The sequence below is a fragment of the Mercenaria mercenaria genome, chromosome 4, assembly GCF_021730395.1.
Source record: "Mercenaria mercenaria strain notata chromosome 4, MADL_Memer_1, whole genome shotgun sequence".
In the NCBI taxonomy this organism is placed as follows: Eukaryota; Metazoa; Mollusca; class Bivalvia; order Venerida; family Veneridae; genus Mercenaria; species Mercenaria mercenaria.
This window is the reverse complement of record NC_069364.1, coordinates 94,351,208-94,367,695: the sequence shown is the minus strand read 5'-3', so window position 1 is coordinate 94,367,695 and position 16,488 is coordinate 94,351,208. Positions and strand designations below refer to the sequence as shown.

The following is a 16,488-nucleotide window of genomic DNA, read 5'->3' as shown; positions in this document are numbered from 1 at the left end:
AGTATAAACTAAACTGTATGACTTACTCTCTGGCATCTTCCCTGTCCTCACCCCAGGAGAAGCAATGACCAAACTGAGAGTCAGCAAACTCATGCAGACCTCCCGACGCTGCAACACTGAAGTAACCCCATACATTCTTACTGCTGCGGAAATTCAGCTCTTGCACTGTACCTGAGCTTGGTTTAAATCCCTGAAAAAATGCAAATCAGTCCAACATCAAATCTTGAAAATTTTATAACATATTATCAAATCATTAAATTTCACTGCCATGAAATTTTGATGTCTATGGCTAAAGTGGCTATTTCTAGGGCTGTCATCGATAGAAACGATATCGATGTATCAACGATATTTTTTGGTCGATCGATTATCGATTCCCATTTTCAAAAATCGATATTTTACAGAGAGAAAAAACAACTGTCTAGATAAACACTCAGACCCTCTAAAACAACTTTTTCTGCCTGCAAAAATGTGCCGAAAGTAACGGAAGTTGTCAAAAAAGGTCATGTCTAAACTTGTACTGTAGCAGTCTTTTCCCACTAGCCGGCACTACCTATATGGGTAGAAGTAAAAAGGGCTCAACTTCAGAATCTATTTGCAAAAATTCACGTTGTCCTGTCTTGGAAGGTCGCTTCGTTGTTTGTGCATGTAAAAACATAGAGTATATATACTGTTTCTACGTCAATCTCGGCTTTTTACTTGTTCGCGTATAGCTGATCACTCCGTAAAAGGTACAGAATTTAGCTAGTGCCCGTAACAATAACAATCAAAGATGACCGAAGAGGAAGCCGTCGCCGGCTTAAATAGTGGAAAAACAGTCAAAAGACGGAAGGAAAAGCTTTGTTTTGGTTCGTAGAAACACAGGGTGTTGCTTAAACATGCCTTTCTGTACAACAAACAAACAGTCAAACACTACAAATTTGAGGCCCATTGAAAACTTGGGCAGAAGTTAAAAAAGAAAACAAAAAAACAACAACAACAAAAAAAAAAAAAAAACTCGCGGTGCCAGTACCTAATCCGAATGTAAACTTGTGCAAGCTAAAAATTAAGACAGGGTATGAAACAGGCTAAAAATAAATAAAAACATTGTAAATAAATGAATTAATTAATTTAATAAATAAATAGATATCTGTGGAAGAGAAATGCAGAATTTTAGCTGTTTGAAACCCAACGCCGGTGCCTGGTATTATAGTTTACTAGGTTGTAAAGTAGGATAAATGCAAAAGAGGAGTGAAGGCACAATGAAGATCTATAAAAGATTTCATTAATTTTCATTTATTTTATTTATTTCATAGATACAAATACAACACAATCAAACAGTAATATAAAAAGCAGGCAAAAAAAAAAAAGACATAACATTAACAAGAAGGTATATAGCATGCCCATAAACAAAGAGATTGTTAATCTAACTTAATAATCGATATATCGATGTATCGTCGATATTTGTATTCCGATATATCGGTATCGTCGATATGCAAAAGACCCAATCAATGACAGCCCTAGCTATTTCATTAAAATGCAAGCCAGTTATGAAACTTGCAACTTCACAATGCCAAAGATGTAAGGTAAATCTGAAAACATTGTCAAGTAGTTCCTGAGAAACATGCTTACATTCAAAATCTTTTCAAGGTTTTTTTTTTTAAACAAGGACAAATTTTTAAAACAAGAGGGTCATGATGACCCTGTATTGCTCACCTGAGTAATATGAGCTACATGTTTCAAATGTCAAACTGATGATAAAATATTAAGAAAGTCAATAGGTCACATTCATGGTCAATGAAATTCAGTTTTACGATTTGTGTGCAAAACTGTGTATGTCATCAAAATTTCAAGGCTGTATCTTAAACTAGAGTTATCACTAAAGGTGATGAATGTAACCCCCGCATGCACTGACACAGTACATTGCAATTTGATGCACACAAGATTGCATAATTATGTGGACTGTATGTATATAGACTGTATGTATACAGTATAGTAACAAAAAACAAAGTCCCATAACTATGCAGAATATTTATCTAAAAGAATGTAACATGCACCATGCACAACTAGGGTTGGTACTGATCACTTGTGTGAAGTTTCATTAAACTGTAAGGGTTTGGTAGATTAGGCACGCACAAGATTGCATATGCAGACTGTATGTACATAGTATGTTAACAAGAAACAAAGTCCCATAACTCTGCAATTTTTGTCGCTGAAAGAACCTAACATGCCCCATGCACAACTACTGTTGTTACTGATCACTTGTGTGAAGTTTCATTAAATTGTGTCAAGGGGATGAGGAGAGATGGTGCGCACAAGATTGTGTCTATGTATATAGTATAGTAACAAAAAAACAAAGTCCCATAACTCTGCAATTTTTTTCTCTAAAAGAACCTAACATGCCCCATGCACAACTACTGTTGGTACTGATCACTTGTGTGAAGTTTCATTAAATTCTGTCAAGGGGATAAGGAGAGATGGTGCGCATAAGATTGCGTCTACGGACAGACGGCCAGACCGACAGACAGACAGACATCCTGAAACCAGTATACCCCCCCTTACAACTTTGTTGTCGGGGGGTACAAAAACAAGAAAGTAGGTCAGTAGGTCAAGGTCACAGTCAAGTGACATCATATTACTTGGGGTCATCAGATAATTAAAATTAAACAGTCTTGGAAATTAGGATCAGATGATTTTTTAAGTAGTTTTCCTATATTACTCACATAATAACTAAGTGACCCCAGGGCGGGGCCTCTTTTAACCCCAGGGGCATAATCTGAATAATTTTGGTAGAGGACTACCAGACAATGCACCATACCAAATATCAAAAGTCTAGGTCTTATGGTTTCAGACAAGAAGATTTTTAAAGCTTTTTCCTGTACAAGTCTATATAAAACTTGGGACCCCCAGGGCAGGGCCTCTTTTCACACAAGAATTACAATTTGAACAATTTTGGTTGAGGACCATAAGACAATGCTACAAACCAAATATCAAATGTCTAAGTGTTGTGGTTTCAGACAAGAAGATTTTTAAACTTTTTTTCCTATATAAGTCTATGTAAAACTTTGGAACCCCGGTGCGGGGCCATATTTGATCCTAGGGGTATAATTTGAATAATCTTGGTAGAGGACCACTAGATGATGCATGCTACATACCAAATATCAAAGCCCTAGGCCATGTGGTTTTGTACAAGAAGATTTTCAAAGATTTCCCTATATAAGTCTACATAAACCATGTGACCCCCGGGGCGGGGCCATATTCGATCCTAGGGGGATAATTTGAACAATCTTGGTAGAGGACCACTAGATGATGCTACATACCAAATATCAAAGCCCTAGGCCATGTGGTTTTGTACAAGAAGATTTTCAAAGTTTTCCCTATATAAGTCTATATAAACCATGTGACCCCCAGGGCGGGGCCATATTTAACCCTACGGGGATAATTTGAACAATTTTGGTAGAGGACCGCTAGATGATGCTACACACCAGATATCAAAGCCCTAGGCCCTGTGGTTTTGGACAAGAAGATCTTTAATTTTTTTCCTTTCTGTTACCATGGCAACCAGAGATCTGCATGGAATTCAATTCTTTGAATAATTTTGAAAGGGGGCCACCCAAGGATCATTCCTGTGAAGTTTGGTGTAATTCTGCCCAGTGGATTTCAAGAAGATCTTTTCAGAAATTGTTGACAGACGACGCACTACGCACGATGGACGGCGGACATCAAGCAATCACAAAAGCTCACCTTGTCAATTCGTGACAGGTGAGCTAAAAAATAAAAGCTAGAGTTATTTAACTTGCCGTGCAAAGTCACCTCATGATGTTAAAGCTGTGTAAAATTTGATAGCATTTGGTCTAGAATTTTTTAAGAAACCTGCTAACATGCGAAACTTTTGCCAAAATTTCAAAGTTAAAAAAGTTGTTTTATTTTTACCTCATCAGGGTTTTCGCTGGTTATTCTTGCAGCTATCACATGACCTTTAGGTTGTGGTGGTAACTTGGGTTTCTCAAAATCTATCATAGAACTGCCTGCTGCAGATTCACAATACAGGCAGCGTATATCCTTCATACAGTACAACGGCAGACCCATCGCTATCTGAAATAACAAACATTTGCAATTATAATTACCTAAATACTGGTAGGAAATATGGAACTGTATGTTTCACGTCAACTTACTGATTTTTCAAAAAATTTCATTTGGGTTTTCTTCACATTCTGACTTACGGTAGTAGAAAGAAATGCCAATCAGTGATTCTTGTGCAATTACATATTCTCTGTATTTTATTTCAGCAGCCTTCAGCCATAACAGAATATTCTTTTTCAAAACAATCAGAGAATATAAAGAATAAGTAATAAAATGGAAAATGCTGATTGTAATTTTGGATCCACTACCTTGAAGTATCTGTAATAGATAACTGACCCTACAAACTTCCTCCCAATTTCTATCATGAACATTTGAAATCCTTTAATCTAATGAAAGGATTAATTTATGCCCGAGGATACACTGTGGTATTCATTTAAAAAGATTTGTCTTATAAAAGCAATAAGGTGTGGTTATAATCTGTTTGCATAAAGCAAATTTTCTATTGCCCCAATAGTAACAAACAACTCTTAGACTACATGTATTCAAATATGAAGAAGATGCCTTCAGACAGTGTTTACCTGGCTACATTGTTTACAAAACTTTTATCCAGAACAGGGATTAAAACAGAAGTAATCTGGGTTTAATGAACTTGTGTGAAATGGTAATTCTCAGATAATGAATGACTGATAATTGATAAAAATGGTTAAATCACCTGTAACTGTAGAGCAGGAAGATTCACATCAGCTACCATTTCTGTACAGGGATGTTCCACTTGTAACCTAGGGTTCAGTTCAAGGAAATAGAACGTCCCATCATCAGCATTGTAGAGATACTCTACAGTCCCAGCACTTACATAGCCAACCATCTTAGCAAGTTTCACTGCTGCCTAAATGAATAGTTCAGATACCATATTTGGTTAAATGTTATTAAACATTCAAATATATACAATAAACAGCCTAGAGAAAAACAATCAGAATTAGTATACAGTAAAACAAGCTCAAAGTTACAAGGGAATAAGCAAAATGCATCAGTTATCAAGACTGGCAGGCAATAAACGCAGAAAATATAAGGAAAATAGCTGAATACCACTTAACTACTTGATATTGAGTGTTTGAGTTTCATTGTATCTTATTATTTACACATAATATAATTATGTCAACAGAAAATATTTACATAACATGCAATGATAATTTAAGATACATAATTCTAAGCATTGTTAAAAAGTAAACTGACTGGGCAACACCTTATTACAAAGTTAAAGGGCTGGCCCTTCCCAGTCATTTTGTTCATTTTAAAATGACTAGGTGGTATATCTTTAACTAAACAGACAGTTTTTGCCTGATTACAAAGAAATCTAAAAACCTTTTTGAATGGCTATCTGCTTCTTGGGAAAAGTTACACTCATGCTTCTGAGGACGTGACAAGTACCTGATTTAAAAACAAGGAGCTGCGTTCAATAAACGCTTGATGCCCCCGGTGGCATCCTTGTCGATACAAAGCAACCTAAGTCCAAAACGAGGTCAAGGTCAAACTGAGGTCAGGTGATGTTTGAAGATGAGGAATGGTCACAGGTTACATCTGTATTAGTATCAATTCATTCTTGTAAGCGGTATTGATGCTAGACAAAACGGTCCCATTTGGTTAACCAAGAGATGGCCCATATAAAGCAACCTGTCCAAAATGAGGTCAAGGTCAAACTGAGGTCAGGTAATGTCTAAAGATGAGGAATGGTCACAGGTTACATCTGCATTAGTATCAAGTCATTCTAGTAAGGGGTATTGATGCTAGACAAAACGGTCCCATTTGGTTAACCTCGTACGGATGAACGAACAAATGGACGGACAGGACTATCACTATATGCCTCCCGCATCAGTAGATGCCGGGGGCATAAAAATCTTAAAAACTTGTTAATGTAAAAGCTGAAGAAAAGCTGAAATTAAAAACATTTATCAAAATTTTCAACTTGCTCACCTCTTCCATTTTCCTGAATGTGGAACTTGAAGCAATTGATGTGGGAGCTTCTTCAATGATCTTCTGATGACGTCTCTGTATGGAACAATCACGTCCAAACAGAGAGATTGCGTTACCGTAACAGTCTGCTATCAGTTGAACCTCCAGGTGACGTGCCGCTTGCGCCATCTTCATCACAAAAACAGGGGAACCAGGCACCTCTGTCTGAACCTAGATATTTACAAAGCTACATCAATAATGTTGGTATCTTTAGTAAAACTTAACTCAAATGCCAATTTTTATATATCTGCAAGGTTTCATCTAAATTACATTATACATTATAATAATTTAATAATATTCAGGAATTCATATGGAACTTCTTCAAATTTCCCCAGTTTGAGAAAGTAGCATTATTTATTAGTTTTCAATCAAATGCAGAGACATTCATGTCTATTTTGTATCTTGGATTCTAAACCACATAAAAACATTAAACATAAAATCATAATTCTGATTTTTTTCTCCTATTTCTATAACAGTTATTACTATAAAAGACATACCTGTCTGAAGAGATTGGGAAAATCAGCCGCATTTGTAGCTTTTCTGATACCCTTTCCACCACCGCCCTCAGAAGCTTTGATCATCACAGGATAACCAATCTCAGCCGCCACCTTAATACCAGCATCCACATCATGTACACAACCTACATATAAATAAATAGTTTAAAGTCTGTGCTGGTTAATTATATAAGTTCTGGCAAACAACCTATATATATATATATATATATATATATATATATATATATATATATATATATATATATATATAATATATATTTTTCTTTCAGAAGTCAAGGGCCATAACTCTCGTCTTGCAGGGTGAAATCCCATATCAATATATATATATATATATATATATATATATATATAAATAAACACACAGTTATGCATACACTATCCAACTGTACAAAATGTCCCTAAAAACAATACGGCTATCTTATCACAGGCAACACTCCTATGAAAACTGAGGGTCAAAGGCATAGGATTCTTTAGTTATTATTATCAGTTATTCAGTCATAAAACCACTTCCAGTCTAAAAGTCAGTGACCTTAACTAATCTACTGACCCTTAAAATACTATAGTCATTTATAAACTACATGCTAGTAAGTTTGAAGGCTGTAGTCATTTATCGGAAACCATTTTCAGTCCTGACCTGTCATAACCTTGACCTATGAACCCCTAATAATCTAAACGATATTTCCATGTTATTTTTACTACACATATTGAAACTTTTCAGGTAACTATTACTCAACAATGTTTTTAACTTTTTGTGTTAAAAGTTACAAAACAATTTTGCATTTTACCTTTCTTGTATAAATCCTGTGGGACAGTGAAATGCTTGCCCTTACTTTGTTCACCCTCGGACCACTGAATCTTAAGACCAGAACCGCTCCATGGTAGTGTAGGAACCCCAGCAGTCTGGGCAAGTATGGAGGAGGCAATTTTGTCTCCAAGAGCCCACATAGCCCCTTCTGGTGGGCCTAGAATAAATGACATAAAATGTAAATATGTACAAGAGCTGTCCGTAAGACAGCGCACTCACTCTTCGGCAATTTGACAGTAAAATAAATTTATATCTCAACAAGACCTTTACTTTAAAAGGAAGATACACCAAGATAAGACCCTACTACTCAGAGGGGTTAAAGATCAAGTATGGAAGGGGTAATGATGATCATGGTAAAGATATATTTTGAGTTTCAAGTCGTTACCTTATATAGTACCAAAGTTATGTCCAGAAAAATTTTGTCAAAAAATTTAAGTATGAAAGGGGCATAATTTGGTCAAAAATACAAATATGAGTTATGGGGATTGTTACCACACATGCAAATGGTGATGATAAAGATACATTTTAAGTTTCAAGTCATTATCTTATATTGTAATAAAGCTATATCCAGAAAGCAAAGATTGCCAAAACACTTTAAGTATGAAAGGGGCATAATTCTGTCAAAAATACAATTAAGAGTTATGGGGATTGTAATCACACATGCAGATGATGATTATAAAGAAATGTTTTTAATTTCATGTCATTATCTTTTAAAGTACCAAAGATATGTCTATGAACAAAGCTTTCGAAAAATTAACATGAAAATAATTCCAAGTATATTTATAACACCTTGGTGACCTTTACTTTGGGTATAATGGGCCCAGCCCCTGCATATATTTTGTTCGTATGCTGGACAATGTTTATGTGAAGTTACTGTAAGATATAAGCAATAGTAACAAAGAAATGACAGAAAACCAAAGGTTGTCGAAAAACTTTAACCTTTAAAATAACCCCATTGCGTATACTGTGACATGAAGAAGATATGCTCCGGACAAAGTCATAAATGAATTTGACCTTTGACCTCTAAGTGTGACCATGACCTTGACCTTAGACCTAGTTCTTATGCATGACACTCCGTCTCATGATGGTGAACAACTGTGCCAAGTTTTATCAAAATCCCTCCATGCATGAAGAAGATATGCTCCGGACAAAGTTTGTGGATGCCGCCCGCCCGGGGCATTCCCATAATACGTCCCATTTTTCAAACGGGCGTATAAAAATGATACTGACTCCAAGAGCTATAGAATGTTCACATTGTTAGAAACACAGCTCTCAGTCAACATTAATGTTGCTGACATGCATATGCAGGCAGGGCTTTTTTCCCCTATAAATCTACCTCCCATAAAAGGAGGTTTTATTTATTTATTTGGGTTTTACGGCGCACCAACACAGTATAGGTTATATGGCGCCAAACAGGACTACAAATTTTGGTTTTGCATCTCATTTACATTGAAACATAAAAGGAGGTAATCTCAGAGCAAAAAAGTGGGTTTTTTTTCCCCAATTCTGAATTTAAAATTCCCAAATGAGTGTTACTTTTTAGGGTTTTGGCCGTTTTAAAATAGTTTTGCTGTCTTGCATGTATTTTTTGGTTATTAAAACAACAGTTATTCTGTTGAACAAGCACTGAAATCCAATCCATTAATATTTTACATAAAATATCTTTACATAGATTATGGCAATATGCAAATTTTCCAAATTATCACAATTTTCCAAGAGCATTTTCCCAATTCAATTAGCGATGGTGGCATTCCCAAAATTATGAAAAAAAGGCCTGGCAGAGCTCTCAACCAATCAAATGATCTTGTTTCAGCAGTGTATATAATATTTAAAATTATACCAGGCCATTAGTTCAACAAAGATGTCTATCATTTACACATTGAATATGATCTAGTCAAGAGTCTTCAAGGTCCCATGCCTTGGCATGCTTTTAAAACTTCTCAATTTGGAATGCTACAATGACTGTTTTAACTTCGTCGGTTTTGGTTCAAAAGCAATTCAAGATGATGAGAATAGATCCGATCTACTAACCTATGAAAACAATTCCATTCTTGTGAAGAAGTTCAGGAAGTTTAGGGTTCTCTGAGGCATGACCCCATCCGGCCCAAACAGCCTGAAATGACATCAATCATACTGTAAACAGTGGCGAGAATGTCAGAGAAAATGATTTTTTTCAACAAAATATCCTTGACATGAAATATTTGGAGTGGACAACAAAAAACTGTATAGATAGATTACTCCAAAACTCCCTGTAGTGATCATCTCCCCTTGCACTGCATTCAATCGCAACCATCACAAAGAAATTCAAATTTTGATTTTATTTTTAGTTTCTATAAAACTCATCAATCTTACATCTCTGAAAAATACCCAAAACTATTTCAGTACCAACAAGGAGCTGCGTTCAATAAACACTTGATGCCCCAGGTGGCATCCTTGTCGATACAAAGCAACCTAAGTCCAAAACGAGGTCAAAGTCAAACAGAGGTCAGGTGATGTTTGAAGTTGAGGAATGGTCACAGGTTACATCTGTATTAGTATCAATTCATTCTTGTAAGCAGTATTGATGCTAGACGCAACGGTCCCATTTGGTTAACCAAGAAATGGCCCATATAAAGCAACCTAAGTCCAAAATGAGGTCAAGGTCAAGGTCAAACTGAGGTCAGGTGATGTCTGAAGATGACGAATGGTCACAGGTTACATCCGCATTAGTGTCAAGTCATTCTAGTAAGGGGTATTGATACTAGACGAAATGGTCCCATTTGGTTAACCTCGTACGGACGGACGAAGGAACGGACGGACAGGACAATCACTATATGCCTCCTGCATCAGTAGATGCTGGGGGGCATAAAAATCAAAGATAAGTATTAAAATTTATGAACATCTGGATAAAAAATGTTTAAGGTTACTGTAAGGATAGATTTATTTATTACATATTCTGAATCTTCTATCAACAAAATTGCATAGATAATAAATACAGATCACTTCCTCATCAACACAGATCTACATTCAGCTCTTCTTTTCAATAAAGTTACATTGTTTATTTTGTTGGGCTTTAAATCACATGGCTAAAATTTACATGAAATGGCAACTGGTGCCCCTCCAACCATCTGTAAGTCAGTTAGATGGCTTCCTCACATAAAAGAACTCTACATACCTCGATAGGTTTCCAACCCACAAAGATGGGAGGCAAAATGTTCAGTCAATGATCTTAACCTTTCAGCCACAAAGGCCTTCCACTAAGGTTATCTATACATAAACTTAATATCTTTTCTCTCATGATCATTATGAGAGAACCTCCTGATCCCAAGGCTGATTTCAGACTTTCTATGTTCTATTTCATATTTTTATTCGATTGTATCAAGTCATACACTTTTCGAATATTCAGTAAAATTCAATAAAATTTAACCTGTACTTGGGTCCTTTTAGCAATATCAAGAATAAGTTCTACATTGGCATAGTTGTTGTTGTTGGTCCCTCCTGGTACTGGTACATATTGGTCTGCCATCCTGATATATTCTGCAAGGAAAGATCATGGTTTAAGGTTGTGTTTCAAACTTTGAAACCTGATGAAGTGGAAACTGCTCATTATAGAAACGACAGGTAAAAACCTACATACTAGGTCATCAACAAATACATGGTTTTCTCATGAAGCAGACTTGCGACTGACTAAATAATCTTTCATGGTTTTTGTGTTTGTTTCCTTTTATGGGTCATGTGGACATGATGCAGGTCATATTGTGACTATTCCAGCTTTTCATGGTTCTCCAAGTGCCCTTCCTGGTATTGTTTTCGACTTGTAGGGGCACCTAGGTCAAATCATCGACTGTCTGTAAGCTAGCTGGATGGCTTTCTCACATTCTACACCCCACATAAGGTTCCGTAACCATAGCAAGAGAGGAGCTATTTGAAGTCAGTGACCTTAACCATTCGGCCCTAATGGTTCCTTCATGGTATTAAACAAGAGGACCATGATGGTCCTGAATCGCTCACCTCTTCCCACATGACCCAGTTTTGAGTAGGACGTCATTTTTTCTATTATTTGACATAGTGACCTAGTTTTTGAGCTCATGTGACCCAGTTTTGAACTTGATCTAGATATTATCAAGATAAAAATTCCGACCAATTTTCATGAAGATCCATTGAAAAATATGGTCTCTAGGGAGGTTACAAGGTTATTCTATTATTTGACTTATTGACCTAGTTTTCGAAGGTACGTGACCCTGTTTTGAACTTTATCTAGATATCATCAAGGTGAAAATTCAGATCAATTTTCATGAAGATCCATTGAAAAATATGACCTCTAGAGAGGTCGCAAGATTTTAATAATTTAAGACCTACTGACCTAGTTTTTGACCGCAGTTGACCCAGTTTCAAACTTGACCTAGATATCATCAAGATGAACACTCAGACCAACTTTCATACAGATCCCATGAAAAGTATGGCCTCTAGAGAGGTCACAAGGTTTTTTTAATTATTTGACCTACTGACCTAGTTTTGTAAGGCACATGACCCAGTTTCAAACTTGACCTAGATATCATCAAGATGAACATTCGGATCAATTTTTATGGAGATCCATTCACAAGTATGGCCTCTAGAGAGGTGACAAGGTTTTTCTATTTTTAGACCTACTGACCTAGTTTTTGACCGCACATGACTCTGTTTCGAACTTGATCTAGATATCATCAAGATAAACATTCAGACCAATTTTCATACAGATCCCATGAAAAATATGGCCTTTAGAGAGGTCACAAGGTTTTTCTATTATTTGACCTACTGACCTAGTTTTTGAAGGCATGTGACCCACTTTCAAAACTGACCTAGATATCATCAAGGTGAACATTCTTACCAATTTTCATGAAGACCTCATGAAATATATGGCCTCTAGAGAGGTCACAAGGTTTTTCTATTTTTAGAACTACTGACCTAGTTTTTGACCGCAGTTGACCCAGTTTCGAATTTGACCTAGATATCATCAAGATGAACATTCAGACCAACTTTCATACAGATCCCATGAAAAATATGGCCTTTAGAGAGGTCACAAGGTTTTTCTATTATTTGACCTATTGACCTAGTTTTAGACGGCACGTGACCCAGTTTCAAACTTGACCTAGATATCATCAAGGTGAACGTTCTGACCAATTTTCATGAAGATCTTGTGAAATATATGGCCTCTAGAGAGGTCACAAGGTTTTTCTATTTTTAGACCTACTGACCTAGTTTTTGAAGGCACGTAACCCAGTTTCGAACCTGACCTAGATATCATCAAGATGAACATTCTGACCAATTTTCATGAAGATCTTGTGAAATATATGGCCTCTAGAGAGGTCACAAGGTTTTTCTATTTTTAGACCTACTGACCTAGTTTTTGAAGGCACGTGACCCAGTTTCGAACTTGACCTAGATATCATCAAAATGAACATTCTGACCAACTTTCATAAAGATCCCATGAAAAATGTGACCTCTAGAGTGGTCACAAGCAAAATTTTACGGACGGACGGACGCACGCACGCACGACGGACGACAGACATCGCGCGATCACAAAAGCTCACCTTGTCACTTTGTGACAGGTGAGCTAAAAACAAGAGCTGTCACAGGAGACAGCGCGCTCGACTATTTTGATGCTGGATAGTGAAAGTGGGCACATCTGAGGAAACTGGAGCTGTCACTGGAGAGTTTACCTGTACCTTCTGTCATATGATGAAGGTGATGATGTGGAACACCTACTTCAAGTTTGAATCAAATGCATTTCGTAATAACTGAGATATAGTGAAAATGCATCAAAATCAACCTTAAATTCTAAGTAAACAGGGAGCATAATTCATGAAACACTGGTGCCAGAGTTATGCACCTTGTTTCATATGATGTGGGTGATGATGTTGAACAACTACTTCAAGTATGAATTAAATGCATTTTGTAATAACTGAAAATGCATCAAAACTTTAACCTGAAATTCTAAGTAAAAAGGGGGAATAATGTAACGACTCGAACAATGGGGACTTACCATTTTCTTGTAATTGTGAGCAGTCATTGATCTTGGCTAAGATTTGATCTGTTTCAGAGACATTTTCTTGCAAGCTGACAGTAACGAAACACAGAACTGTACACATATGTGTTGATCTACATAATATGACAGACCAAACTCATATTATACACCTCCATGTTCGTTTTAATCTTATCCGAACTCTGTTTACATTTACCGAGAGACATCCGTTTCGGCTGGTGCACATTTAATCCAGATTTTGTAACATTTTCCTACATGTGAATCACTACAGACTTTGCACAATTAACCTACAGTATTATTGTTTGTTAAAGATAAGTCTCATCCTTTAGTACAGTCTGAGTTTTGCATAAATCACAGTATTTTCATGATAACTCACTGAATTTGTCACATTTCCTGACAGGATATGCGTCCTTATTCGCATTGCATTGTTGGACTATTTACCGTTACTAAGCAACATAAATTATCGTTGTCATCATCAAAGATGTTTAAATCACTTAAACATGCTAGAGTTAACCCAGTGGTGTATATTTTGATGTTATTTTCATGTAAACATTTCATAAAATCGCCATTTTTATGAAACGGCAGTATTCAGCATAGAGTTTAACGTTTTAGGTCACTGTGACCTGTCGGTCACTAACCATTTGGTCAATTTACCCAAAGTAACCCATTTTGACTGTTTTGGTGACTTTTTTGGGTCACTTTCTCTGGAAAACTATAAAAGGGCCCGATTTTGGCCATCTGCAATCACTTCAGCTCAAGCTTTCAGACCTAAAACCACGTTTGGCTTTTTTAAACAGATTTTAATTAAAATGAACACTATACTGAACATAGATGTAAGAAAGTTGCTCTGCAATCAGAATTTATATTAATTAAAAGCCATAGGTCTATAAAAGCCCCTTTTGATACAACATTTAGTAACATTTCTACAAGTTTTATTTGCATAGATGTATTTACATGTATATTCATTCCTTATTTAAAGTAAAGACAATTAATGGATTTGTCTAAAGTACTGAGAATATAAGTGACTATATTTTTATAGAAGGAATTTCTGTTGCTGAACACTGTCTTTATATCCGTGTCAATATTTACAACTTCTGGAACGCCTGATCAGTCATAAATAGATTAATCCAAAAGAAGATGTGTATTGAATCTTGCATTTTTGAGCCTTAAATAGTGCAGTATTGTTTTATGAAACATTTTAAAGTTCATTGTAATTCGCTTCGCTACCTGTAAACTATGGAAAGCCGGAACAGTCATAATCTTAATTTGATAAGTTTGTAATTATACTGACAGAATTTAACCATCAATAGATGAATACATTTATTATCAAGAAGAATTTGTGATTACATTTGTTATCAGTGAGATGCGTTTGTTTAATGTGTTGACTTCACCTGTATTTTCCAGAGAATGATATATTTTCATTAATAAACTTCATTAACTGTTATCCTGAGTCTTAGAGTCTCTCTGGTTTAGTTAGTTTTACGGTACACTGAATCAACCTGGCTATACCCTATTTGCCCTTTCGACTACTTGAGTAAAGTTTACTCAGAGTTCTACAGTACGCCTAGCCTACCCATCTCTGCAACACCCGAGTCGTAACAATAATTCATGAAATATTTGTGCCAGAGTCATGAACCTTGTGTCATACGATGTGGGTGATGTTGTTGAACAATTATTTTAAGTATGAATCAAATCCATTCAGTAATAACAGAGATAGAGTGAAAGTTCATCAAAACTTTAACCTGAAATTCTAAGTAAAAAGGGGGAATAATTCATAAAAAATTTGTGCCAGAGTTATGTACCTTGTGTCATATGATGTGGGTGATGATGTTGAACAATTATTTTAAGTCTGAATCAAATCCATTCAGTAATAACAGAGATAGAGTGAAAGTGCATCAAAACTTTAACTTGAAAATCTAAGTGAAAAGGGGGGATAAATCATGAAATATTGGTGCAAGAGTTATGGCCCTTATGTCAGATGATGTTGGTGATGATGAGGAATAACTATTTTAAGTTTGAATCAAATCCATCAAGTAATTACAGAGATATGATGAAAAAAGAGAAAGTGTAAAAAAACTTTAACCAAGGTGGGGACGCGGAAAGACGCCGATGCCGACAACGGGTCGAGTAGGATAGCTCTCCTTATACTTCTTATAGTCGAGCTAAAAATCATGACAAAATACATACCAACATATACATGAAAACCAAGATATAGCAGCTAACTACACAATACTGTCTGAAAAGGTGAAGGTAAAATCGCATGTTTTTAGCCTCTTTTATGTACTATATATTGCCAGATAAATGTCTCAACACTTCTTATTAAAACCTCAAGATTCATCTATGACTAAAGGGATATCAAGCATTACTTATAATTCATTGTATACATGTTCTAATTTGTACCTGCATTTGCTTTGAGATCTTCTGGTGTAACCATGACAACAAATCTGATGGCCCTCTCCGAACGAAACATTTCGTACGACCATCTTCGCACAGATCTGATACATTTTACAGCAGCTATACCATTGTTTGCTATCAAAACCTGCAAGTTAAAATGACAAAAGTTACTGTAATTTTGAATTATTCTGAAACATGTTTCTATATAATATATAGTGTTAAAACTGAGACGACACAGAAATTTGAAAATTCTGTGTTACTCCCAGCTACACAAGGAAACCATTCCTTGGATCTATTTTACACAAAATATAGCATTCCTGAGCAACTGGTCTTCAGATAGGACTTAAATCAACAGCTGATTACTGAAACCAGACCGGAGGAAAGAAATTTTTCACTCTATCATACAATTTTTTACAAATATGTGGTTTCCATGTCAGTATATTTACACCTGCAAGGAAAGTTGCGTCATCCAGTATTTCCGAGAGGAAAATGTTTATCTTGGTTATACTCATGACAGGATAGAATTTTATATACAAATACTCATGTTTTAAATTAAAGCTCAACTGTGATCTTCTACTGTCTTGAATGAAAACTGGAAAATGTTAACATAACTTTCATATTGCCTACCACATTTCCACATTATTTTTTTCCTTTTTACCTAGATCACTTAATTAAATCATATTTCATCTTATCTTTTACACTAA

General features: G+C 35.8%; 1 protein-coding gene across 1 annotated transcript in view; it reads right to left on the bottom strand.

Moving 5' to 3' along the window:
* LOC123552468 (acetyl-CoA carboxylase-like) overlaps positions 1–16,488 on the bottom strand; it is a 114,995-nt gene that overhangs the window by 51,889 nt on the left and 46,618 nt on the right. Inside the window, exons 5-13 of the mRNA XM_053541989.1 lie at positions 15,791–15,929; positions 10,796–10,905; positions 9,421–9,502; positions 7,370–7,546; positions 6,567–6,709; positions 6,031–6,240; positions 4,772–4,945; positions 3,910–4,071; positions 27–190 (exon numbers count right to left, since the gene is read on the bottom strand). Coding sequence (XP_053397964.1) covers positions 27–190; positions 3,910–4,071; positions 4,772–4,945; positions 6,031–6,240; positions 6,567–6,709; positions 7,370–7,546; positions 9,421–9,502; positions 10,796–10,905; positions 15,791–15,929 — 1,361 coding nt within the window. The remainder of the gene's footprint in view (positions 1–26; positions 191–3,909; positions 4,072–4,771; positions 4,946–6,030; positions 6,241–6,566; positions 6,710–7,369; positions 7,547–9,420; positions 9,503–10,795; positions 10,906–15,790; positions 15,930–16,488) is intronic.